This window comes from Anopheles maculipalpis, chromosome 2RL (assembly GCF_943734695.1).
Source record: "Anopheles maculipalpis chromosome 2RL, idAnoMacuDA_375_x, whole genome shotgun sequence".
In the NCBI taxonomy this organism is placed as follows: domain Eukaryota; kingdom Metazoa; phylum Arthropoda; class Insecta; order Diptera; family Culicidae; genus Anopheles; species Anopheles maculipalpis.
In genome coordinates, this window is record NC_064871.1 from 87,277,471 (window position 1) to 87,298,660 (window position 21,190).

Consider the following 21,190-nt stretch of genomic DNA (forward strand, 5'->3'; position numbering starts at 1 on the left):
CTAGGATATCTGTTCTAGGAGTCCACAAGATCAAGGACTTCTTTTGCTCGGCTTCTCTTCCTTGTCCTACTCTTTCCGTACTAACAGCAGTTAACTGAATTCAAGTTAAAGAAAGCTTTATGCCACTATCATTTGTCTTTTTAGCTAATATATCTATACTAATCCACTTACAGACTTCTGATTCTGTTGAATAATTTAGAACACACATCAGAAAGCAGCTGCATGTAAACAATGTAAACAACTAAATGACGATTTGTGATTGGAAATACCAATATAATAACTTTAATAACAATATGTAACATTTCCTCACTAAATATATGTATCAACCGTTGTTTAAAAAACCTTAAATAGAAAAATATTTAAACACCATCCAGCACGTCATCCACGCGACTGTTCCTTTTCCTCATATCCCTCAACGCTTTCAAAATACGCGCCGTTCCCGTCCGAAATGTCAAAAAATCAAACTCAAAAAAGCGGTCCTTTTCGTTAGCGGTTCTTCCATTGTTTGTCGAGTTCGCGTTAAAACAAAAGGGTGTTGTTCAATTTTGTTGTGTTTCGGTTTGTTTCCATTGTTAAATATGTGGTCTTGCGTTGAACCAGTGGCATCGATCGACGAATCAATTGTGGGAGTGTTCTGTACCAGTGGGCTGTTGCGGATTTCCACCCCGAAAACGGTATAATATGTGGAGCGCAGCAGCAGGCTGGCGGCGGCTTGTATGCACAACAACAGTTTGTTTGATTCTCCAACTCTTCCCATTCATCACAGGTCCTGAAAACTCCAAACATTAATGGAATCTTGCAAAACAATCGTCTGATCATATCGATCGATAATGCGTTGATACTGTACGAGGATGAGAAACGCTGCAAACAGGGCCAGTTTGTTGACGCTGGCTATCCGGTGGAAGTGATCGCCGTATCGACGAGTGGAAATATCATCGTGTGTGGCCTTTCTAACGGTACAATCGTTGTGCTGCACATCTCGGGCATGATTGTATTTGCAATGTAAATTATGCGTGTCCTTTCACCAACCCATTCGTTATTGGAAATTGTGTTCTTATGGGACCCGATATTTTTTCTTACAGCGAATTACCGAATGCCGATTCAGTAACCGATGAAACCACCACCTTTGCCGGAATATTCGACGAAGGAAATGGGTGGTTTTTGCTACACACGACAAAGGGATTGCTGTACAGACTTATCCTAGATGAAGCAAAAATTGTCGAATCGATTGCTTCCGGTAGCTACCAGCAGAAAGATGCGGCAGAGTACGCACATTACGAGAAGCTGATTAGAAAGCAGTTTAAAGACCCGATCGTGTGCTTCATACCGATCCGACAGTGCAGTAATTCCGGAAGGAACGCTTGTCCACTGCCGTTGATCGCAGCTGCAAACCAGCACTCGATTTACTTCTACCGTGAGACAAACGTCGAAATTGTCCCACTGAAACCGGAGTACAATGGTGTGAAGAAGATGTTTACCCTGATGGGATGCAAGTAAGTGTGAGCTTTTCTATTCCTTCAATGAACGAAGATTAAGAGCAATTTGGTTTTGGTTTCTTTTTATTGTCACAGATATGCATTAACCTACAGTGGTCAGCTGTTTGAGATATGTCCACTAACGAAATTAATGTCGGAACTGCCGTGCACGTTTCGTATCGAGGAGCTTGTAATACTGGAAGCTACCGGGGAAATTATTGAACTGCTCATCACGACCAAGCCTGACACGAATGGGAAAATTCTGATGAAAATTGTTAGCTTTCCATGTAAGTAAGGCAAGCTATTATTTCAGTTGTCGTTCCCTTTTAGTGATGGGTAAATCCTCATTATTTAATTCATACACCACTCATTTCACCGTACATCGGAACAGCGATGGAAATTCGGCAGGAAATGGAAATGTCTGAGCACACCTGGTTAGTGCAGCAGCCAAAAAATGCGGCCAATATCTACTACATCGCCGGCCTAACCCACCAAGAGCCGGTGGTACAAGAATTTGAGCTAAAAATACTGTCAGAAACGGATCCTTCACTACGGCTCGTTAAGTTGATCAAAATCGGCCGCCTGGACGAGGCGGAAGAGTTTGCCAAGCAGTTCGAACTGGACGTGCAGCTTGTGCATCAGGCACGCGCAAAACTGCTGCTCGATAGTCTCGGCACATCGTCCCACGAGGAAGAAACGTTCCGTAATCTGATGAAGGTTTTGATGGACATAAACGATCCACTGTTTTTGACATCCGTTCGGGATACAAGCATTGCGAATAGGAACATGAAGAAGCGCTTTTTGCAGTTCCTGCTGGGAAAGGTATCCGCAGCACAGGTAAGGAATTCAATTTGCCAAATAGTCCTTTTTTATGAAGCTTTGCTTCTCTTTTCCATCTAGAACATTGAAATGGAATCGGTGATCGATATCAACGAACGGTTACTGCGCATGGAAACGCTCAAACTGATCGATCCGTACGAAATCGACCAAGACTGGCAGCAGTTTGTATACCACGACAACCTTCTGCAACTGTGCACCGAGGTTTTCCAAAAGGATATGGACGCAGCGTGCTTAATATGGTCACGGCATATTGCCTGCATTCTTCCGCAGCTCGACGACTCCAAGGTGGCTTTGCTGTTGCGTGCCATCCCGAAGGAAACGTCCCCACTGCACGTCGTCCAGTGGTTGCTTCATTTCGTCAGTCCCATCCTGCACCATCAGCCACAGCTAATGCATCTTCTTGTGCAGTTTATCGTAACACGCACTAAATCCTTCCAAAAGCTAGCCGGTTGGCCCATGATCGGACTAACGTTTATCGAGGATGTGATCAAGCTGCTACAGGAGGTAAAATTCCCGCTGGTTGATCTGCGCCTCCAGTACGACAGCAACATGGAGGAATTGCAGCGGATGGCACATGCTTTGCGCGATCTCGTCACCCTGAAGCAACAGTTCAATCTGCAGGCAAGCCTCGATTGTTACATGCAGGAGGATGTTAATAGTACCGCGTTCCGGTTGCTACAGATTACACCGCTCAATTTGCTTTCTCGCATCGTCACAGAGTTTTTGTACAAATTTTTCATCGGCAAGGAACAGCTACTGTACGATCAGATCGTACGGTATGTGATGTTTCTGCTTGCCAATCAGCACAACAGCTTCTGGGATCAGCGCTGTGTTACGCTGGTCGAGCTGCTGTACGATGAACCACTCCAGCTGCAGACGGTGCTGGCTATTTTGCGAGCTGCACCCGTACCGTGGTCACCGGCCGTTAGTTCTCTGATGCGGTACGCTTCAAGTGATCTCCCGATTGCGGCTGAAATTACGACGGAACAGAACACGCAGACGATCAAGTGTTTGAAGGTGAAGTATGGTTGGAGTATGAAGGCTCTGATCAATACTCGGCTGCTGGTGCAGCGTGTACTGAAGCTTCACTATCCGGAGATGTTGGCCGACATACAGGCGATCGTGAAAACTAATCCGACGTTAGCGTTTACGACGGATGTGAGCGTAATGGTGAAGTTGGCCGAGTATGGAGACGTTATTGCGGCCGCACAGTATCTGGACGGGTTGGAAAAGAAGCGGCGGGATGAATGCTGCCGGAGCAGTATTGCAATGATGATTGTAAGTGTATAGTTATCGCCACTTCCTTTTTGATCCCCCACTGATAATTTATAACCCCCCAATTTATAAAATATCCCATTAATCAAAAATGACTTGACTGTTATGGAGTTGCTGCCCTAACCTCTTTTGTACAAAAGATCCTCTTTTGTAGATCATTCCACAAACTAACAAACCTGCACTCCTTTTTTACACAGCGCATGATCGATGGAGGAAAACTTTCAAATGACATGTCAACGGCGTACCTGGAAGCCCTGACCATGCTGAAGCGTCGTGCCACCCCTGACCAACAAACGGCCATCCAACAGATCGCCAACATCGTGCAACTTCGTACCGAGTTTGGATTGTCCGTGTCCTGTCTCAGCTACGGCAACCCAACCGAACGCAACGGCCTCCTACTCAACGGCATTAAATACATTCTACACAAGCTTCAACCGAATCGTGACCAGTTTCTCGATCTGTTGCTGGGTGCATTAAGACGCCTCTCATCCCTGTTGGGCATTCATCTACTCGACTCGCTGTACGAAGTGATGGCTCTCCTGAAGAACGTCCATCTGAGCTGTCTGCTAGCGGGACAGCTTGTCGAAATGACCGATCTACGGCAACCGGGAGCCTTCCTTTCGGTGCATCGGATCGTTTCACTGCTGCTCGCGCAGCAGATGCAAAGTATGCAGTCAAGTGAGTGTTACGCCTGGATGGAGGATCCATTCACGTTTCCCGTATGTCGTGAGCTACTGTATCAAACGGCAACTGACTGTCCGAAGCAAGTAGCTGTCCGGTTGGAGCTACTGCGCTGGATTAAACTCGGTGCCCGGTGCTATCCGGTAGGCATCGAGGAAGAATTTGGCAAACGTACCACCATGCCGGAAACGGTTTTTAGCACCATCTACGCACAGCTAGCGGACGATGGTTTGACTAAACAGAATGGCATCAATGGTGTACTACCTCCCAAGGGTACCAAGCGCGAATCACTCTCAACGTTCGATGTAGTAAACGATGATTTCAATCAGGTCAGTGTGCCCCGCAACAGGCACGTACAGGAACAGGAAACGATCGTGCAATGCGTTGGGTTGGCACTACAGATGGTGCTAATGCGTGTGAAAGGTGATACACGGTCGAATGGCACATTCGCACATTTGCTATCACTGATCGGACACCAGGATGAGGTAGCCGTATCTACCACTTTTCAGACCACTCTTGATGGATTGATTCGTGCGAAGCAGTACCCACCGGTTATCGGAATTGTGCACATGTTGCGATCGTACCAATCAACAGTTGGACTGCTAATTCCCACCCCGTACTCAGAGAATATTTGCCGCAAGGCGATCAAGTACATGCTCTCGCAAAAGGAACCAAACTACAGCAGTAAGTACTTCATGCTTTTTTATTTCACTCTTCGCTTTGGTGCTTTAATTAATACAGCGTTCAATTCAAGCGCTGCATTTTCCTCATTTACTCCACTATTAGTATTATAATCCCTCGACAACATGGTTTCCTCCCTAAGTGTTCCACTATATTCAATATTTAATGTGTAATACTTCATTCATACCCCTCGCAACTCATACCTTCATACCCATATTGTTTCATAGTTGAGTTCCTTTTTATCTGTCTTCACGTTCTTTTTTCGTTTCCCTTCTTCTCAATCGCCTAGATTTTCCTGCTCTCCTATCCTCAATCCCATTTCTATGCTCCTTCTCGTTCTCTGCGCCCTCGTACTCACTTAATTGTCTCACACAGGCGCTCTGGTCCGTGATGTGGTTAGTTTCAACGTATCGACAAAACATAAATAAATAATGATATTGATAAATTTGCACTTAATACTTTCTTCCGATCAGGTGCCATCATGACACTCTTTACATGCGAACAACGTGACGCCTGTCTGGAGTATCTGCAAAACAATCTGACGAACGAATCGCAACGCATCGCACTACACACGATGCTCGAGTTCTACTACTTCACCATCGGCCAGGAAGGAAAAGCAGTCGAGGAGCGTAACCAGCGGCTCCGCTACACCCTGTTTTACGAACTGTGCAAACTCGACCCATCGCTCAAGGCTAAGAAATCCTTCATCTTCCACTCGCAGTCTGATCTGATGAAAGAACTCAAGCAAAAGGTGATCAGCGTTAAGCTGTTGCGCAAGTTAAGCGACGCCTTCGGTTGGGACTATCAGCAGATGCTCGTATCGCAGGTGATCACACTTTTGAGTCAGCAGGAGCTGACCTTTACCGTGCGCACGGATCCGTACGGTCAGGAAGTGGTCGTTATAAATCAAAACGCAGAAACGATGCTGGCACAGGTGCAACCGTACTTGGCAGAGATTGACAACCATGTACTGCTCTGCACGAAGCTTACGAAGTACATGGAGCAGGCGAACGGCTACTTTTACGAGCAGTTCTTCTGCATCCTCGAGATACTGTCCCAGTACAGCGAGACAAAGGAAGACACTGCGAGCTGGAGCACTATGCTGAACTTCTTGACGAATCAACTGACCGGACGCCGTCGGCAACGTCCAGGGCAGGCCGAACTGGAAGCTTGGACGCGGCTACATTCGGACGGTGATATGTTGCCAGAGATTGCCAAGTATCGGTACCCGTTCATGCTGATACTGCGCCATCCGTTGAAGGTACTGCTGAAGGAGGACATTTCGATCGAGAACTATCACAAACTGCTGATACTGGTGTCGATGAAGGCGTCGGCGGAAGGTTTGGATGGGCAAGAGATGAACGATTACTTCTGCCGATCGGCCGTTATTAATTCGCTGAACGAGTACAAGATACAGAATAGAGAAAAATCGCAACACTCCGAATGGCACCGACAGTCGAAGAACAAAGCTTTTCTCCAATCGGTAAGTCTTTAACTGATGGGTTGATCTAGCGATATTTTTATATTATTTTCCTCGTCCCAATGTTGTCTGGGAACGCGTAAAAAACCCCTCGGGACAAGAACAATTTGGGAACGCATCGAAAATCTCTGGATTCTCTTCAATATTATCTCTTCCGTGTCTTCTTCCTTCAGATACTTCGCATCGTCGACAGTGTGTGTGATTTATCGATCAAGCTCTACATCCTGTATTACATCACTTGCAACGCGCTCGATGGTGACGATCAGGTGAGTGCTGCGTACGCGTGCTATCAGTTTGCACGCAAGCATGAGTCGAGCCTGATCGGCAACCCGGAAGCGAAGGATAAGATCGAAAAGATCTATCGCAAGTATCCTGTGCTAAAAACGCAACAGTTGCTCCAGCAGAACGGTGTTACGGATGAGAAACAGTACCAGCTGGTGAAGAACCCGCAGGAACTGATCCAGGCACTGTACACCGAGTCTTGCTTCCAGAAGGTGAACGTCAACGAGCTGGCCACCATTATCGGTCAACTGCACGATTTGGACGTGGAAGCGATCCAGATGGGACTGTTGCAGAAATGGCTCACGATGTTCGGTGGTTCGGGTATGGTGGCGGCTGCCGCCGATGGGTTCAGCAACGGTAGTGGAATGCTAGAGGAAACGCTCTACGATGATCATAACATGTCCGATGCGAGCCAGGAAGATGAATCGAACGTGCACGAGTGTATGGCACGTGCGTACTACATCCTTAGCAGCTGGCAGCGTTCGAAGAGTGTCGAGTTTCTTGTGGCGGAACTTAACTCCAGCCTGGACGCGTCACATGGTGCATTGGACGTGAGCAAACAGTTGCAGATCTATCAATGCTTTAGCAAGCTGGTCGACGATAACTGTACTACGTACCGGGAGTTCTTTACCCAACGGCGGTACGTTGCGCTCAAGTGTGTCCATCTGCTAAAAACGCTCGGCATGCATACGATTTCGGTTGCACGGTTTGAAGAGGCGGACAAAATGGCGATGCTTAAAATGCTGTGGCAATCGCACGCCACCAATCCGAAGGGACTCGAGGTGTTGGCGCTCATCTGCATCGGGTACGACATCTACGTGCCACAGATCTGGAACGGAATTCTCAAGCAGATGGCACGATTGGGATTGGTGGGACATTTGCGTGCGCTGATAGATATTGTCACTGCTCACCGGCAGCTCTTTGGGTTGGAAGGATACCGGATGGCTTGGGAGTTGCTTATAAAGGAACCGTTCCGTAGTGCCAATAGGGAACAGTCGCTAACGGAGGATGCACTGCTCGCTCGGTCGCTGGTGATGGTGCAAAAGTGTCCGATTTCGTTCCGGCTAAATTTGATTGAGATTGCAGACGTTTGTGTGAACGTGAATCGAATCAATATGGCTGCCATACTGCTAGGATTTTGTGACGAAGAGCAACGGGAAACACTCAAGAAGGTATGGATAAAAAATGTGGGGACAGGATAAAGCAGTCGTACTTCCAAATTCTAACTATTTATCTCATCCATAAATTCAGCTAATTACAACGATTGCTGTCCCTAACTTGCACGATCAAATACGGGAACTGGAAGAGTTTGGGCTAGCCACAACGATCACGAAAGCTGTTTGCCGGGAACTCTTGGAATAATTCGAGCGATTCGTTTAAGGACGACCACAAACACCACACATTTACTGTCGTTTGGGATGCATACAATATTTTATTTTTCTTTTCTTTTTAAATAAATTAATATTAAAATGAAATCTTACACGCGCATACACAGCGAGCCACCCAAGGAGAATATTAAGACGCTAATCTGTACTACGTTTCTAAATTCTATCACTTTTAGCTTCATCAAACGCTACCGCTAGGGTCGGCATCATTCGCTTCAGTTTGTCCATTTCGCGTTGATACACGCCGTGACAGTGGCTAACCCGAAGCCACCGCAATGCCGGAAACCGTTTGACCAGTATTAGCAGGTGAGTTTCCTCCAACTGAAAATAGGGAAAAAAATGCTGTTTAATTATCTTGTATTGTATGGATTGTATGGAAGTTTGCTAGTAGGTGGTGGTCAGACGAAAAAATGTAATATTAATTTCCAAGGATTAGTTTTGGAATATAGAATGGGATATAATGAAATGGAATACCTTTGAAGTGACAAACTTCGAGAGGTAGAAACGGCTCAAGAACCTGTTATTGCTTCCTAGGAACCAAGAAATCGGATAATTTTAGCTGTAATGTACGGTGTATATTATTTACCAGCATCTGATTTAGGCATTGTTAAGCTATGTTGCAGTCCATTCAGTTACAAAAATGTAGGAAGACGATGAACATTAGACCGACCACCAAGAACACTAGGATTACACTTACCCTCCGGTAAAAAGCGATCACCATCCGCTCAACACTGTACGTCGGCGTTAGCTGCAGCATCTCCGGATATACCTTCACATTCATCAGCGTCAACGTTCGCATCCGATGGAACGCCATGAGTCCTTCGATGCCCTCGAGGTACGTGCCGGGCAGTTCGGCCGATCCGAGCTCTAACGATTCAAGTGCCGGCAGGTGTACGCTCTGTAGATTCACCCGACACGCCACAATGCGTAACCGTTTCAGTCGGGTTAGACTCGCGATATGCTTTAGCTCGATCGTACCTTCGGCTACTTCGAGCGATAGTTCGCTCAGCTGCTTCAAACTGTCCGCAATGGTGTGCAGCACGTAACTGTCGATAAACTTTACACGCAGCTCTAGCCGTTGCAGCTGGTCCAACCGCTTGAAGAACGCTATGCTAATGTTACGCTCACTCTTGGTCATACCCTTCTGACGTCGATCAATCGCAAGTTCGCGCAGATTGGTTGGCTTAAGGTGGTAGAAAAAGAAGCTCTCCTTCGCATCAAACACGATGCTAAGTGTGTGGAGCTGTTGGACGAAGTGAAGCAGAAATTCCAGATGCTCCTCGGACAGAACGTGCAGATGTAGCCGGGAAAGTTTCGGTGCCACGAGCCACAGGTCCTGGACGCCACTGCACACGAGGTTCAACGATAGGAGCTGATCCATCTGCAGTGTAAGGGGTTTACGCGGATGTTCCGTACGGCAACTGCCGGTCAGATGGAAGGTTTGAACGGTGCGAAGATTTATGAACTGGTGCTCTTCGCACAACGCTACCCAGCGCGGATCATTTGGGAAGGCTAGGTGTAGCTTCACGGTGGACGGTGTTGGGACGATGGTCGGTAGTAGGCGCAACCCTTTGAAAGCATCTCCATTGATGGCGTTGTCCAGTTTGATCGTTAGATTCGGGTAGATGCGATGAAACAGGTGCTTGTGAAGTACAAGCGTACGTTGTCCATCGATCAGGAGCGATACATGGCGGGTAATGTACCGGTCCGAGAGTAGGACGGCGTTCCATCGTCGACACACCAATGATAGATTGCGTCGCGTCCGATAATCCAGATTATCAAATATCTGCTCCAAAATCTGTAACCATGATGGAGGGATGAGTCGCTATTTTCGGATGAGTAGATTTTCGGCCACTGGGTCACTAGAGCCTTACCTCATTGGGCATCTGATTAAAGTTCGCCATCTCTGTAACGCCCACACGAAATGCCAGGAATGCTCCAATCACTTCCGGGACCGGAACAAACCTCCACTGATCCCTCTATTTACACACAGCCTCAAAAAACCGTTTCTCCCAGCGAGAGATGTATCACATGATAGCAACAAACGCCGGGTCACTCTCACAATACTGTCAATCCGACGTACTGCGTGTGTAAAGCGCTATTTCTCCCCTGCGTTTTTCGGCTAATTATCGGTTCGACCATCTATTTCGCTAGCATTCGTTTTATCATGTTCACCGATTCACCGTACGCAACGATAAGGGACGTTTTGAGGCGTACCATTATTTCCTGTCCTGGACAATAACACAACAATCGTGGATTGCGTTTGTTTATGTTTATGCGTGCGTGCTGTGTTGGGTGGGTTGGTGGGAGTGAGCATATTTGGGATAGTGGGATTTTTTGATTCCGTTTTTCCGCACATAGGTCAATCGTCTGGTGAACGCCAGGAACAACCTGGGATGACATGTGATGCAACGAAAGTGTTTGGAAGATGTTTCGGTGTGAAACAGTAATTCTTTCGTTGTGCAAGGAAACCAAATATCAATTTATTTGTGTCAATTTACAGAAGAGCTATGGTCACGTTTACATCGTAGTGGTTACCTTAACCGTTAAACAGGTTTTTGAAAAAGTTCTTCTGAAAACCTTATGCAAGAATGATCGTCACAAGAACCAGATGTTTAAAGTTCTTTACTTTAAAGGAGTGGTAGCTGCAGCTACAGTTACATCCGAATTTATCCTCAAAGTAATCCTCTTCCCTGGAAACCAACTCTTCATGGATTGTCTCACTTCAGAAGTTCAGACATCCAACGAAAGATCTGCAGCTATGAACGATCATATGTAACATGCGCTAGGGCTAGTAACCGATCCGGCAATATCAAATGGATCCTAACTTCTGGTAGTAATTTCGCTCTCTACCTGATATTCTAACTTGCCTAAAAGTTGCCGACCAAAATGTTCCTACGCAAAACTTTCCTTCTTTGGCATCCTTGGCCTAACACCTAGTAAGTCACGCCGTTCATCGAATGGCTTACTATCTGAAGACCACCACAATTGTTGCCTCTATCACCGGAACGCACCAGAAAACTAGATCATATGAATCACTTGTAGATAAAAAAAACATCCGAATCGAACGTAATTAAACCCTCCCCCATTGTCTTCGCATTATTACTCAATCTGTTTGTGTGACCAAGCGGGAGAAACAGATGGATCAGCCTATGTCACGAGAGACCTATGAAAAGGCAAACAACAACATAATTTAAACTCAAAGACATTCGCGACATTCTACGGGGCCGGAAGTTCGTCTCCACTTAAATGTAAGCTGATCGTTCCTAACGACTTCTTTTTTTTTTCTTCTTCTTCTACACACCCCTTTCTGCACATGAAAACGACATCATTCTTTACTCAGATTACCAGTATCGATGCCACCTAAGCCGAAACATATAAATGCCTTTTTGCACATTCTCTGAGTTTCTCCACCGGAAACATGTGTGAGAAGGGCTGATAATACTGGCTCTTGTTTAATACGTTATCCGACGAAGTGAAAATTAAGTTACTGGTTTCGCCTTTTTCTAAATTCGTACAATGAGGTTGTAATTTTTTTTAATTTTTTTATTAACAATATTTTAGCTGACCGTACGGCAACGAGCCGTCGTTTTTGAAACAAACAAATAAATCATTTTGAAGCTGCGTTGAATCTGGATGACCCAGAAGTCTGTCGAAGGCCGAAAAGAGCAAGTGTTCCGTGTCTAATGGAAGAATGCTTATATTACAATTTATGTTCTTTAAAATGATGATAAATATGAGATGGAAGACACTTTTCCTTCATTCCTATATCCCTAATATTTTAAAAGCATTTTACAGTGTGATGCCAACATTGCGTTGCAACGTTGCAAAAAATAGTTACATCTTTGCATCTTTGCTCTTGTCTCCAATCAAATAATCCCCCCACTTTTTTTCTGCCCAAAGTTTCGTCGGGTTCATCGGGTCACTCCAGCTATACTATATGTCAGTCAAGCAAAATTTCTTGACTTTTGGCAGATTCTGTTGCGTAGAATTCGGTTTCCTTTTTGTAGGTGTGCGCCTGTCAGGATGCTGCCGTTGATATTGTACAACTTCCGCCACTAGCTCCTTACTGTCAATGGGCGTACGTAGCGTGGGCACACTGGCTTGAGGAGCATTCCGTCGTAAGTTAACGACGGTATCCGGATAATAGAACGTGTTTCGTAAGAGATTATACGTATCGAGCAGATTGCGTCGATCAAAAGTGTACGGGTTGCGATAGTTTGGTGTTGTTCGTTCGGTCATGGTGGGTAGCACGACGGGTTGCAAGTATAGTGGCTTATTTTCCTTTACCGTTTCCTCGTCGAATAGTTTTTGTAAATTAAGTCGTTCGATCGTTTCCGGTGGTTTAGCTACAGTAACAGAAGGGATTAGCTGCTGCGCCACGTAGCTGCACAGATGAAAGCGGCTTTTTTGAGCTTCGTGTTGTAAATGGACCAGCTGATTGAATAGGGCAGCATTCAGAAAGTACATCTTATCGGGTGGTATTAACCCTCTGAGCATGGATTCCTCCACTATCCCCGTTAACGCTTTGCGTAAGTAAAAACAGTAGTACTTGGGCACTGTGGAAATGTAGTGCTTCAAAGCGTAATGCAATTGTCTGTTTGGTACATTTAACTGAGTACGATTGTCCGTCAACAAGCGATTTAGTGCCATGTAGTCGTACGGTAGTACGTAGAGAAATATTCTATTCGACTCTTTTTTAAGGTAGCCGAAGGGTTGCTCTACCTGGTCCATGGTCGATACGATCTCCACAGGCCATACCTTGCCGTAGTCCATTACAGGCAAGGTGGTGGTATCGTGTTCCTTGCATACCCTCAGCTGGTATCTATCGATCGGAACACCGACACTCCATACTGGTTCGGTGCAACACTTGGACAGTATGCGCACCACCGGATGCGCATCGCGTGGAGTTAGTGTGGTTTGACCATCCCTCAGCCAATACGATTCGGGAAATGGCCACCAACTCTTCTTGCTACAGCAGGCGATGGCACACTTCGTTGTGTGCAGCTCAATGGTAGATAAATCTCCGGTTTCGTTGGACTTTTTAGCTTCATGTACAAAATCTACCATCAGCTCTAGCTTCAGGCTATTCATTACCTTCGCGATAGAGCGATGCAAACATTTCTTGCTGTTAATCGCCATGCACCATCCACCCGTTTTGCGACAAAATTGCGAAACAAATGGCGTACACACGGTACTTCCTAGAATCAAGCCGAACAGTCGCTGATCCCAGCGAAACGATTCCTTCGTCAATGGCGGTCCAGTTAAGGTTAGGTGAGGCGGCGTCATTGGCTCTTCGATGATTACCGGGTTGGGACGATAGTTTGTAATGAGTATGACAAAACTATACATAGTATTGGACGGACTTCTTCCACACCCGTACGTATCCATGCCAACCGTTCTACGCTCCTGGTTGAGCAGCTCGAACGCATTATCAAGGGCAACCGTTTCTGGAACGCTTCCAGTGCACTGCAAATTTTTCAATGCCTCGTTAAACTGGTCCTTGCTTTCCTTCCAGCCCGCCTTTACGTGGTTCGGCGGTGTGTCGTACGTTAGCAGCATGTACCGATCGAGCTTTCTATTCTCGTGTGACTCACGAAGCTTCAGCATCGATTCAACCATCCGTTTCGCGAGATTTATGTAGGAATAGCGCACCTCATTCAGCATCGTCTGCTGCAACATCAGTGGACCATTGTCCACTAGAAAAATTATCACAGTCATATTGGAGCGCCTATGCTCTAAAAAAAAACGACACAAAGATAGGACAACACATTTTGAATGCACTGCACACTTGTGTTTAAAGATGAGTGTAATAAAATTATACGCTTACGCTTACAGTTCAGCTGTTGCACGCAATAAATTGTGTAGTATTGTAAATAAATTGTGTAGTATTGTAAATAACTAGCTGGATATCACGACACGAAGAACTTTTCCAACGGCATCAAAAGAACACTTTCCCTGTGTTGTCACAACTTCCAAATGAATAGCACGGAGAATACTTGGTGATGGTTTTAGTTATTTATTTTGTCCAAAACTTTAAAACGGTGCCACCTATTCCCCGTTTATCTCGCTACTGCCGGGTTGACCCATCTTTGACCGCTACCTGTCCCAACCATTGTTCTGACAGCTGTCCCTCGTACGTCAGTTCCCCAACTGTCATTTTCCTTCCTAACATTCCCCCAGCCCGTGACCAACTATGTATGGTCACCCTGTATTTATGTCGAGTAATGCTAGTTTCGCTACCGGTCTTCTTAGCGTTCCTGTGGTGGTGCGAACCCACGCTTGTCGCACATGCCCATCAACTCCTGTAATAACTCCTTCTACCATACCCCTCTTCCAGTTGTTCCTAATTGTCCCTCCTACTATCAGTACCAAATCCCCTGTCCTTACCTCTCGGACATTTTCAAACCACTTACATCGACGCGTGATTACTGGAAGGTACTCCTTAATCCACCTTCTCCACATCCTATCTAGGATATGTTGCGCTAACTTCCAATTCCCCCTTAGGCTGTCTCTATAGTTAGTGGGTAGTACCGGCCGTTGTTTAACTCCCGAAGAACTTCCCAACAGGAAGTGATTTGGTGTAATCGCCTCTCGGTTCTCCGGATCTAACGGTACGTACGTCAACGGTCTAGAGTTGATCATGGCCTCAGCATCGTACAATATGGTCTCGAATGTCTCGTCATTCGGTAAATTCCTTACCTCCATTACCGTGCTGATCGCAGCCTTCACTGAGCGCACCATACGCTCCCATGCGCCTCCCATATGGGGAGCACCAGGCGGGTTGAAGTTCCAACGGGTGTGTTCATTGGTGAAAGTCGTTGCCAGGATTTCATTACGCTGCTCGATTTCTTTCCGAAGTTGTCTGCTAGCGCCCACGAAGTTGGTCCCGTTGTCACTGAAGATTTCTATCGGTGCACCTCGCCTCGCCACGAATCGCCTGACCGCCATTATGCATGATTCTGTCGCTAGGCTATGCACTACCTCCAAATGGATCGCTCGTATGGTCAAACAGGTGAATACGGCAACCCATCTCTTTTCATTCGACCTTCCTCTCTTTACCAATACCGGGCCAAAGTAGTCGAGTCCAACGAAGGTAAACGCCCGGACGAACGGTGCCAGTCTCTCCTTTGGTAGCGGTGCCATTGGTGGTACTTGTGGTAGTGCCCGCCGGATTGCACAGAACACACAATTCCTCACCGTTTTCGCAACTAACGCTCGCAGCCTCGGGATCTGGAACTGTTGTCGTACCTCGTTCACTACTGTTTCGTTATTGGCGTGGCGATAGACTCGATGATAACGCTCCACTATTAGCTCAGCCAATTTAGAGTTCCCCGGTAGAATTACTGGATACTTTGCGGAATAGGGTACTTCCGCCGCTTCTCCTATTCTTCCTCGCATCCGTAAAACGCCTTCTTCATCCAGAAATGGCAATAGCTTGTATATACGGCTTTGTTTAGCTACCGTCCCGCGGGGTACTTCATCGCCATTTTGGGTGCTCAGGACACGAATTTCCTCCGAGTAGAATATCCACTGGGTCTGTTTCCACAAGATGATGTTAGCCTTATAGAGTTCCTCGTGGCTGAGAACTCCTCCCAGAACTGACTCGCTTCTCCTCTTCTTGTCCAGGTTGCCTACATAACGCACAAGCCACCCAATTGTCCGTTGCAGTCTCTCCAGCCTGCTAAACCGTTCATAAGGTATGAGTAACAGTCTGGTATCAGGGCCCTCGGTGTGAAGATTTACCCGCCGTATTTCTTCTCCCGTGCCTGTGTCGGTCGATCTTTGTTGCGGCCAGTCGTCCTCTCCGTTCAGCAAGAATTCCGGCCCTTTAAACCAGATTCCGTCGTAGTCGAAGTTCGGCCTACCCTTCCACTTCGTTGCCTCATCCGCTGGGTTGTGGTCTGTCGGCACCCATCGCCACTCATCCACTGCCGTGCTCTCCAGAATCTCGACTACTCTATGGGCAACGAAGGGTTTGTAGTTTCGGGGATCCGCTCTTATCCATGACAGAGCGACCGTGCTATCAGTCCAGAGCACTCGTCGTGTCACACGAATTGGATGGTGTTCCTGCGTGTAGCGCAAGAACCGTGCGCCTAACACGCAACCTTGGAGTTTTAGCTTCGGTATCGTAAGGGGCTTTAATGGCGCCACCTTAGCCTTTCCTCCAACCAGGGTGCACTGCGGTTCACCGGACTCATCGATCGTGCGAAGATAAAGAGCGCATGCATATGCGTGCTGGCTGGCATCGACGAACACATGCCATTCGGCATTCTCGTACGTTTTCTTCGATGCTTCGGTAAAGTAACAACGCGGAATGCGTATGTCGCCAATCGTTGGGAGAAGTTCTATCCATCTGCGCCATTCGCTGTATTGGATGCCATTTATTTCTTCATCCCACTGCGTGCCGGTTCGCCATAGATCTTGTATCAGGATTTTGCCGTGAATCACGAATATCGCCAACAACCCAAGAGGATCATACAATGACATCACACATCGTAATACCTCTCTCTTCGTTGGAATCCGCTCTGCCTTTAGGAAGTCAGCTATCACCGTACACGCCCGTGTGCAGAATCCCAATGTATCGGATGCAGGATGCCAACGCATTCCTAATACGCGTTCGATATCATCCCCCATGGTTGATAAATATTTGATGTTTCCGCTGTTCTGCTCACCGAGGTGTTTAATTACCTCTGCACTATTCGAGCTCCAATTCCTTAGCTCGAATCCGCCATTGCTGAATACTTTCCGGACCTCGTTAGACACTCGACACGCCTCCTCCGTCGTCCCAAAGCTGTCTAAGAAATCGTCCACATATGTGCTCTCAAGGATTCCCTCAACCGCACGTGGGAATTTCTCGGCATGCTCTTTCGCGTTCCGGTTCTTGACATACTGCGCTGTCGCGGGTGAACATGTAGAGCCAAATGTCACAACGTCCACGATGTAGGTATCCAGCTCGTCCGAAGGATTGTACCGCCATAAGAAGCGCTGTGCATGCTTGTCCTCTCTCCGCACTCTTATCTGTAGAAACATCTCCTTTACGTCTGCACACACCGCCACTGCATACAGACGAAAACGGAATAGTACTCCAAGTAAAGACATAACCTCGTCAGGACCCTTAAGCAGCATGTCGTTAAGTGATGTGCCATGTGCCTTAGCTGCAGCGTCCCAAATCAAACGCACCTTTCCAGGTTTGTTTGGGTTAGTAACCACTCCTATTGGTAAATACCAAATTCGTTTCGGGTTAGCCTCCGACAGTTCCTGTTTCGTTGCCTTGTGCACATACTGTTTGTCCAGCAGCTCGCGAATCTGACGGTGTACCTGCAGCTTGAGCTGACCATCTCGTTCCATCCTTTTCTCCAAACAATCGAACCTACGTTTCGCCATAGCGAGGCTTGAAGGAAGCTCTGAATGATCCACCTTCCACAATAAACCCGACTCGAAACGTCTTCCAACACGAACCGTGGTAACCTCCAATAGATGTTGAGCACGTTGGGTATCCGGGTCATCCTGAACGTGTGTGTACGCCACCCCCATTTGCTCCAGTTCGTAGAATTTGCCAATCGCGTCGTGAAGATTGTTTGGGCTATTGCACTCGCAGATGTGCAGTAGTCTATCACCCCCCTGGTTCGTCGGCTTCCCGTAGATACACCATCCTAAACGCGTTTTGACTGCGATTGGATCACCATCTCCGCCCTCTACCGTCCTGAGGGGAACCGTCAGCCTCAGGTTGTCTAACCCAATAAGCATCTTGGGTTCCGCATCCTTATATTCCTGTATCGGCAGCTGCTTCAGATGTTCCCACCTCCCTTCGTCCTGTACGAAGGATTGCCGCGGTAGGTTCATGGCTGGAACCGTACGTACCGAATTGACCGCAAAACGCCTTGTAGAACCAATCGGACCCACCTCGAGATTTACGCGTCTGGACCCAGCCTCGACCCTTGTTGTATTGCCGGTCCAACGAATGCAAAGAGGCTCCACCACACCCTTGACACCTAATTTCTCTGCCAAATCCTCGTCAACCAACGTCATGGATGAACCTTCATCCAAAAAGGCAAACGTTGCCACCGCTCCAGCCGGACCATACACGGTGACAGGCACAATCCGGAAGAGTGCCTTCGACGAAGACGATGCGTACTGATGATGGTTGCTTTCCGCAATAGCACCACCATTGTTCCTTCCAACCCCGGGTTCCGAAGCGCCGATCTCATTGCTGACTCGCCGAGACTCCTCCACTCCGTGCAGCAACGCATGATGTCGGTACGTACACCCTTCTTTGCCACACACTGGCCTGTTGCGGCACGTCCGCCAGTTGTGCTTGCCCAGGCAGCCGAAGCACAAAGAATGTGCACGAGCCTTATTCCACCGTTCCTTAACCGACATTGCTACAAACTCAAAACATTTTCCCACATCGTGTCCCCTTTTATCGCAAATAAAACAACGCAATGATTTCCCTACCTGCGTTGAGTTATTCCCAGATGTTGTTGATTCCTGATGATCGACATGTGCGTGCACATAAGCCTTGGTGCTGGGCTTCTTCCCTTCCGCCGCCTTCCACGATGGTAACTCCCGGTTGGTTAACGTCTCCGCAGCGCTCTGCAACTCGGCCATGTACTCTGCAAACATCCGGAGGTCTGGTTCGTCGATGTGCCGTACAAATCGCACCCAATTATATTTCTCGGTCATCGGTAGCTTGTCCACGATCTCCTGTAGCAGCAACGGGTTAGTCAGATGCGCCTCTCGTCCAGCGGCCTTCATATGGTCCACCATGCTTTGCACCGCTTCACCGAACGCCACGATGGTGTCGGGCTTCTCCATGCAGGGTGCAGCCATCCTACGCACTTTCTCGATTAACGCCGAGATGAGATGCGTTGGCCGACCATAACGTGAGCGCAGCGTTGCTATCACTTGCGGTACCACTTCCGGCAAAAGTAAACGGCTACGCACTGCCTCTAGAGCGGGACCCTTCAGCGCCTTTTGCAAACGCAACATATTTTCCCAGTTGGAAAAGCCGAATTTGTCCGTAGTATACTCATAATGCGCGATGAATATTGGCCAGTCCGCCGGGTCCCCGGCAAACACGGGTAATTCGGTTGGTATGTTGCGATGCACATTCACCTCCTGCTGGGCATAACCGCGCTCCTCACGTCTCACACGTTCCATCGAACCACCCTCCGCACAGGATGGTATCACTGTCGATGTCTCAGCGGTCACTTGCACGCCCAGTTCCTCAGCCAAAATCTGCTCCTCTTCCTTCACGAACCGCAGCTGCAACTCCAGTTCCACCCGTTTCTTCTCCGCTTCTTGCCGTCGCTTCATTATGGCTAGCCTGTTTGCCATACTGTCGGATCCCTTAGCAAGAGTGAGGTTAGAATTTGCCGCCACGCTGTCGGTTGTATTCCGTGAGTGCAGGTTGAAGCCTTCCGCCAAGCGTTTCGTAACCTCAACCAACTTGAGGTTAGGATTTTCCAACACGCCGTCGCTTGTTTCACGCGGAGAAAGATTGACGCTTTCTACCGTGGGCATCATAACCTCAACCCGTTTGAGGTTATGTGTTGCTGGACCTGTTGGTGCCGCCACGTGCTTGATCGGCGTCCTTTTTACCGCTCCAGAACGCTCTCTGCCCGTGCACGCGACGCACAACCACTTCCGCTTTTCCACGGCTTCCGGCGATTCCGTTATACCGACGCACGAAAAATGCCACCATGAGTTGCAACTATCACACGCCACAAAAGTTGCATCGTCCACTTGATCACTGCAAGCCTGGCAGCAATCCTTCCGATCCACTTCCATTTCACCTTTTTACCGTTTTAAAGGCTTTTATGTTGTCACAACTTCCAAATGAATAGCACGGAGAATACTTGGTGATGGTTTTAGTTATTTATTTTGTCCAAAACTTTAAAACGGTGCCACCTATTCCCCGTTTATCTCGCTACTGCCGGGTTGACCCATCTTTGACCGCTACCTGTCCCAACCATTGTTCTGACAGCTGTCCCTCGTACGTCAGTTCCCCAACTGTCATTTTCCTTCCTAACACCCTGCAAAAGAACAAACTGTACTGTTCAAGCACGTTCAATCCCGATTTGAACCGGCGCTGTCACTGCTTCGATGGAGGATCCCCGCCATTGTTGTGGGTGGCTCGCCCTTTGACGATGACAGTGTGCGCTGAAAACAATGCCCAGGATGCAATTCGAAGGGTCAGCGTGTGCGATTATTCGGCCTGTGTCTTAGAACCGGGTATGCTCGTTTATCCATGAAGTGTGCTAAAAACAGCCTCCCGTTCATTCGAGCCCTTTTCAAAAAAGAAATCGTGTATAAAATTTAAGAGAAATCCTTATTTTCCATGGAGATAAATTGTGGATCATTCATGTGGGATACACTTCGGAAGGCCTACGATGAATGGAGTTGCACTGTAGTTGCACAAACAAAGGGAACGGTTTGAATGTTGTACAATCCTACCAACACTATGTTAAAATTCGGCCAATAATAACAAAATGTGATACATTATCAATGCAATAATTTTATTAAAATTAATGCTGCCTCAATTCTGAGTAATTTTCATATGGATCATTGGATCCATATGAAATCCATATGTTCCTCTCCTAACAAGTACAAATACTGTAAACCATGGATATAATCAAATTGTTTCAAAATTTTACTATGGGTAGGTAAAATGTTAAAAGTGTTTTTATTTGAATTAAAAAAAACCATTACATAAGAAATCGTTCTTCAGAGCTAAAAACAAAAACGAGGTAAAACACATTATTGTAAAATATACATTCTTTCTAGTTTTTTTGTTCAAAAAATAAATAAAACTAATTGATTTGAACTGCTTTGAACTTAACACAATGAAAGTGCATAAATAACGTTTACGGTGCATCAGTAACGGTTTTTATTCAAACAGAAACACTTGTAGCTTCTTATTTACAGATGGTAAAGTTCTGAAAATTGCACATTAAACTTGTGATATAAACGTTCAATAGATGAAAAAAGCTTTTTTTGTGAAAGTTTTGCAAAACACTTAAATAATTTTTTTGACGTTTTTTTTCAATTTAAAAAAACATGTTATCTTTGAATATTCATAACTTGAA

At 46.8% G+C, this 21,190-nt stretch overlaps 6 protein-coding genes across 6 annotated transcripts in view; 3 read left to right on the top strand and 3 right to left on the bottom strand.

Moving 5' to 3' along the window:
• The window catches only part of LOC126567939 (peptide transporter family 1-like), a 490,614-nt gene that overhangs the window by 435,665 nt on the left and 33,759 nt on the right, over positions 1–21,190 (top strand). The gene's annotated exons all lie outside the window — the stretch shown is intronic.
• Positions 1–21,190, top strand: part of LOC126568306 (mitogen-activated protein kinase p38b-like) — a 643,298-nt gene that overhangs the window by 365,026 nt on the left and 257,082 nt on the right. The gene's annotated exons all lie outside the window — the stretch shown is intronic.
• LOC126567577 (kinetochore-associated protein 1) lies at positions 579–8,076 on the top strand. The gene is made up of 10 exons (XM_050223794.1): positions 579–674; positions 767–1,002; positions 1,083–1,493; positions 1,572–1,762; positions 1,867–2,312; positions 2,376–3,593; positions 3,788–4,955; positions 5,426–6,435; positions 6,606–7,886; positions 7,966–8,076. Exons 1-10 carry the CDS (start codon positions 579–581, stop codon positions 8,074–8,076), a joined length of 6,168 nt encoding a protein of 2,055 aa, XP_050079751.1.
• Positions 8,247–10,003, bottom strand: LOC126568222 (uncharacterized). Its single transcript, XM_050224667.1, has 3 exons — positions 9,974–10,003; positions 8,797–9,897; positions 8,247–8,420 (listed from the first exon to the last, which is right to left on the bottom strand). The coding sequence occupies exons 1-3, from the start codon at positions 10,001–10,003 to the stop codon at positions 8,256–8,258; spliced, it is 1,296 nt and encodes a 431-aa protein (XP_050080624.1). The 3' UTR covers positions 8,247–8,255.
• On the bottom strand, positions 12,036–13,820 carry LOC126568032 (integrator complex subunit 6-like). The gene has a single exon (XM_050224431.1). It carries the CDS (start codon positions 13,818–13,820, stop codon positions 12,036–12,038), a length of 1,785 nt encoding a protein of 594 aa, XP_050080388.1.
• LOC126567578 (uncharacterized) lies at positions 13,831–19,625 on the bottom strand. The gene is made up of 2 exons (XM_050223795.1): positions 14,722–19,625; positions 13,831–13,837 (listed from the first exon to the last, which is right to left on the bottom strand). The coding sequence occupies exons 1-2, from the start codon at positions 19,623–19,625 to the stop codon at positions 13,831–13,833; spliced, it is 4,911 nt and encodes a 1,636-aa protein (XP_050079752.1).

Bases quoted from the DNA above. Each gene is read 5' to 3' on its own strand.
- LOC126567577 (XM_050223794.1), top strand. From the start codon at position 579: ATGTGGTCTTGCGTTGAACCAGTGGCATCGATCGACGAATCAATTGTG. The intron at 1,494-1,571 runs GTAAGTGTGAGC...TTATTGTCACAG, and splicing joins TTTACCCTGATGGGATGCAA to ATATGCATTAACCTACAGTG. The intron at 1,763-1,866 runs GTAAGTAAGGCA...ACATCGGAACAG, and splicing joins GAAAATTGTTAGCTTTCCAT to CGATGGAAATTCGGCAGGAA.
- LOC126568222 (XM_050224667.1), bottom strand. From the start codon at position 10,003: ATGGCGAACTTTAATCAGATGCCCAATGAG. The intron at 9,898-9,973 runs GTAAGGCTCTAG...TCATGGTTACAG, and splicing joins TTAATCAGATGCCCAATGAG to ATTTTGGAGCAGATATTTGA. The intron at 8,421-8,796 runs GTAAGTGTAATC...CCCTATTTTCAG, and splicing joins TGATCGCTTTTTACCGGAGG to TTGGAGGAAACTCACCTGCT.
- LOC126568032 (XM_050224431.1), bottom strand. From the start codon at position 13,820: ATGACTGTGATAATTTTTCTAGTGGACAATGGTCCACTGATGTTGCAG.
- LOC126567578 (XM_050223795.1), bottom strand. From the start codon at position 19,625: ATGCCCACGGTAGAAAGCGTCAATCTTTCTCCGCGTGAAACAAGCGAC.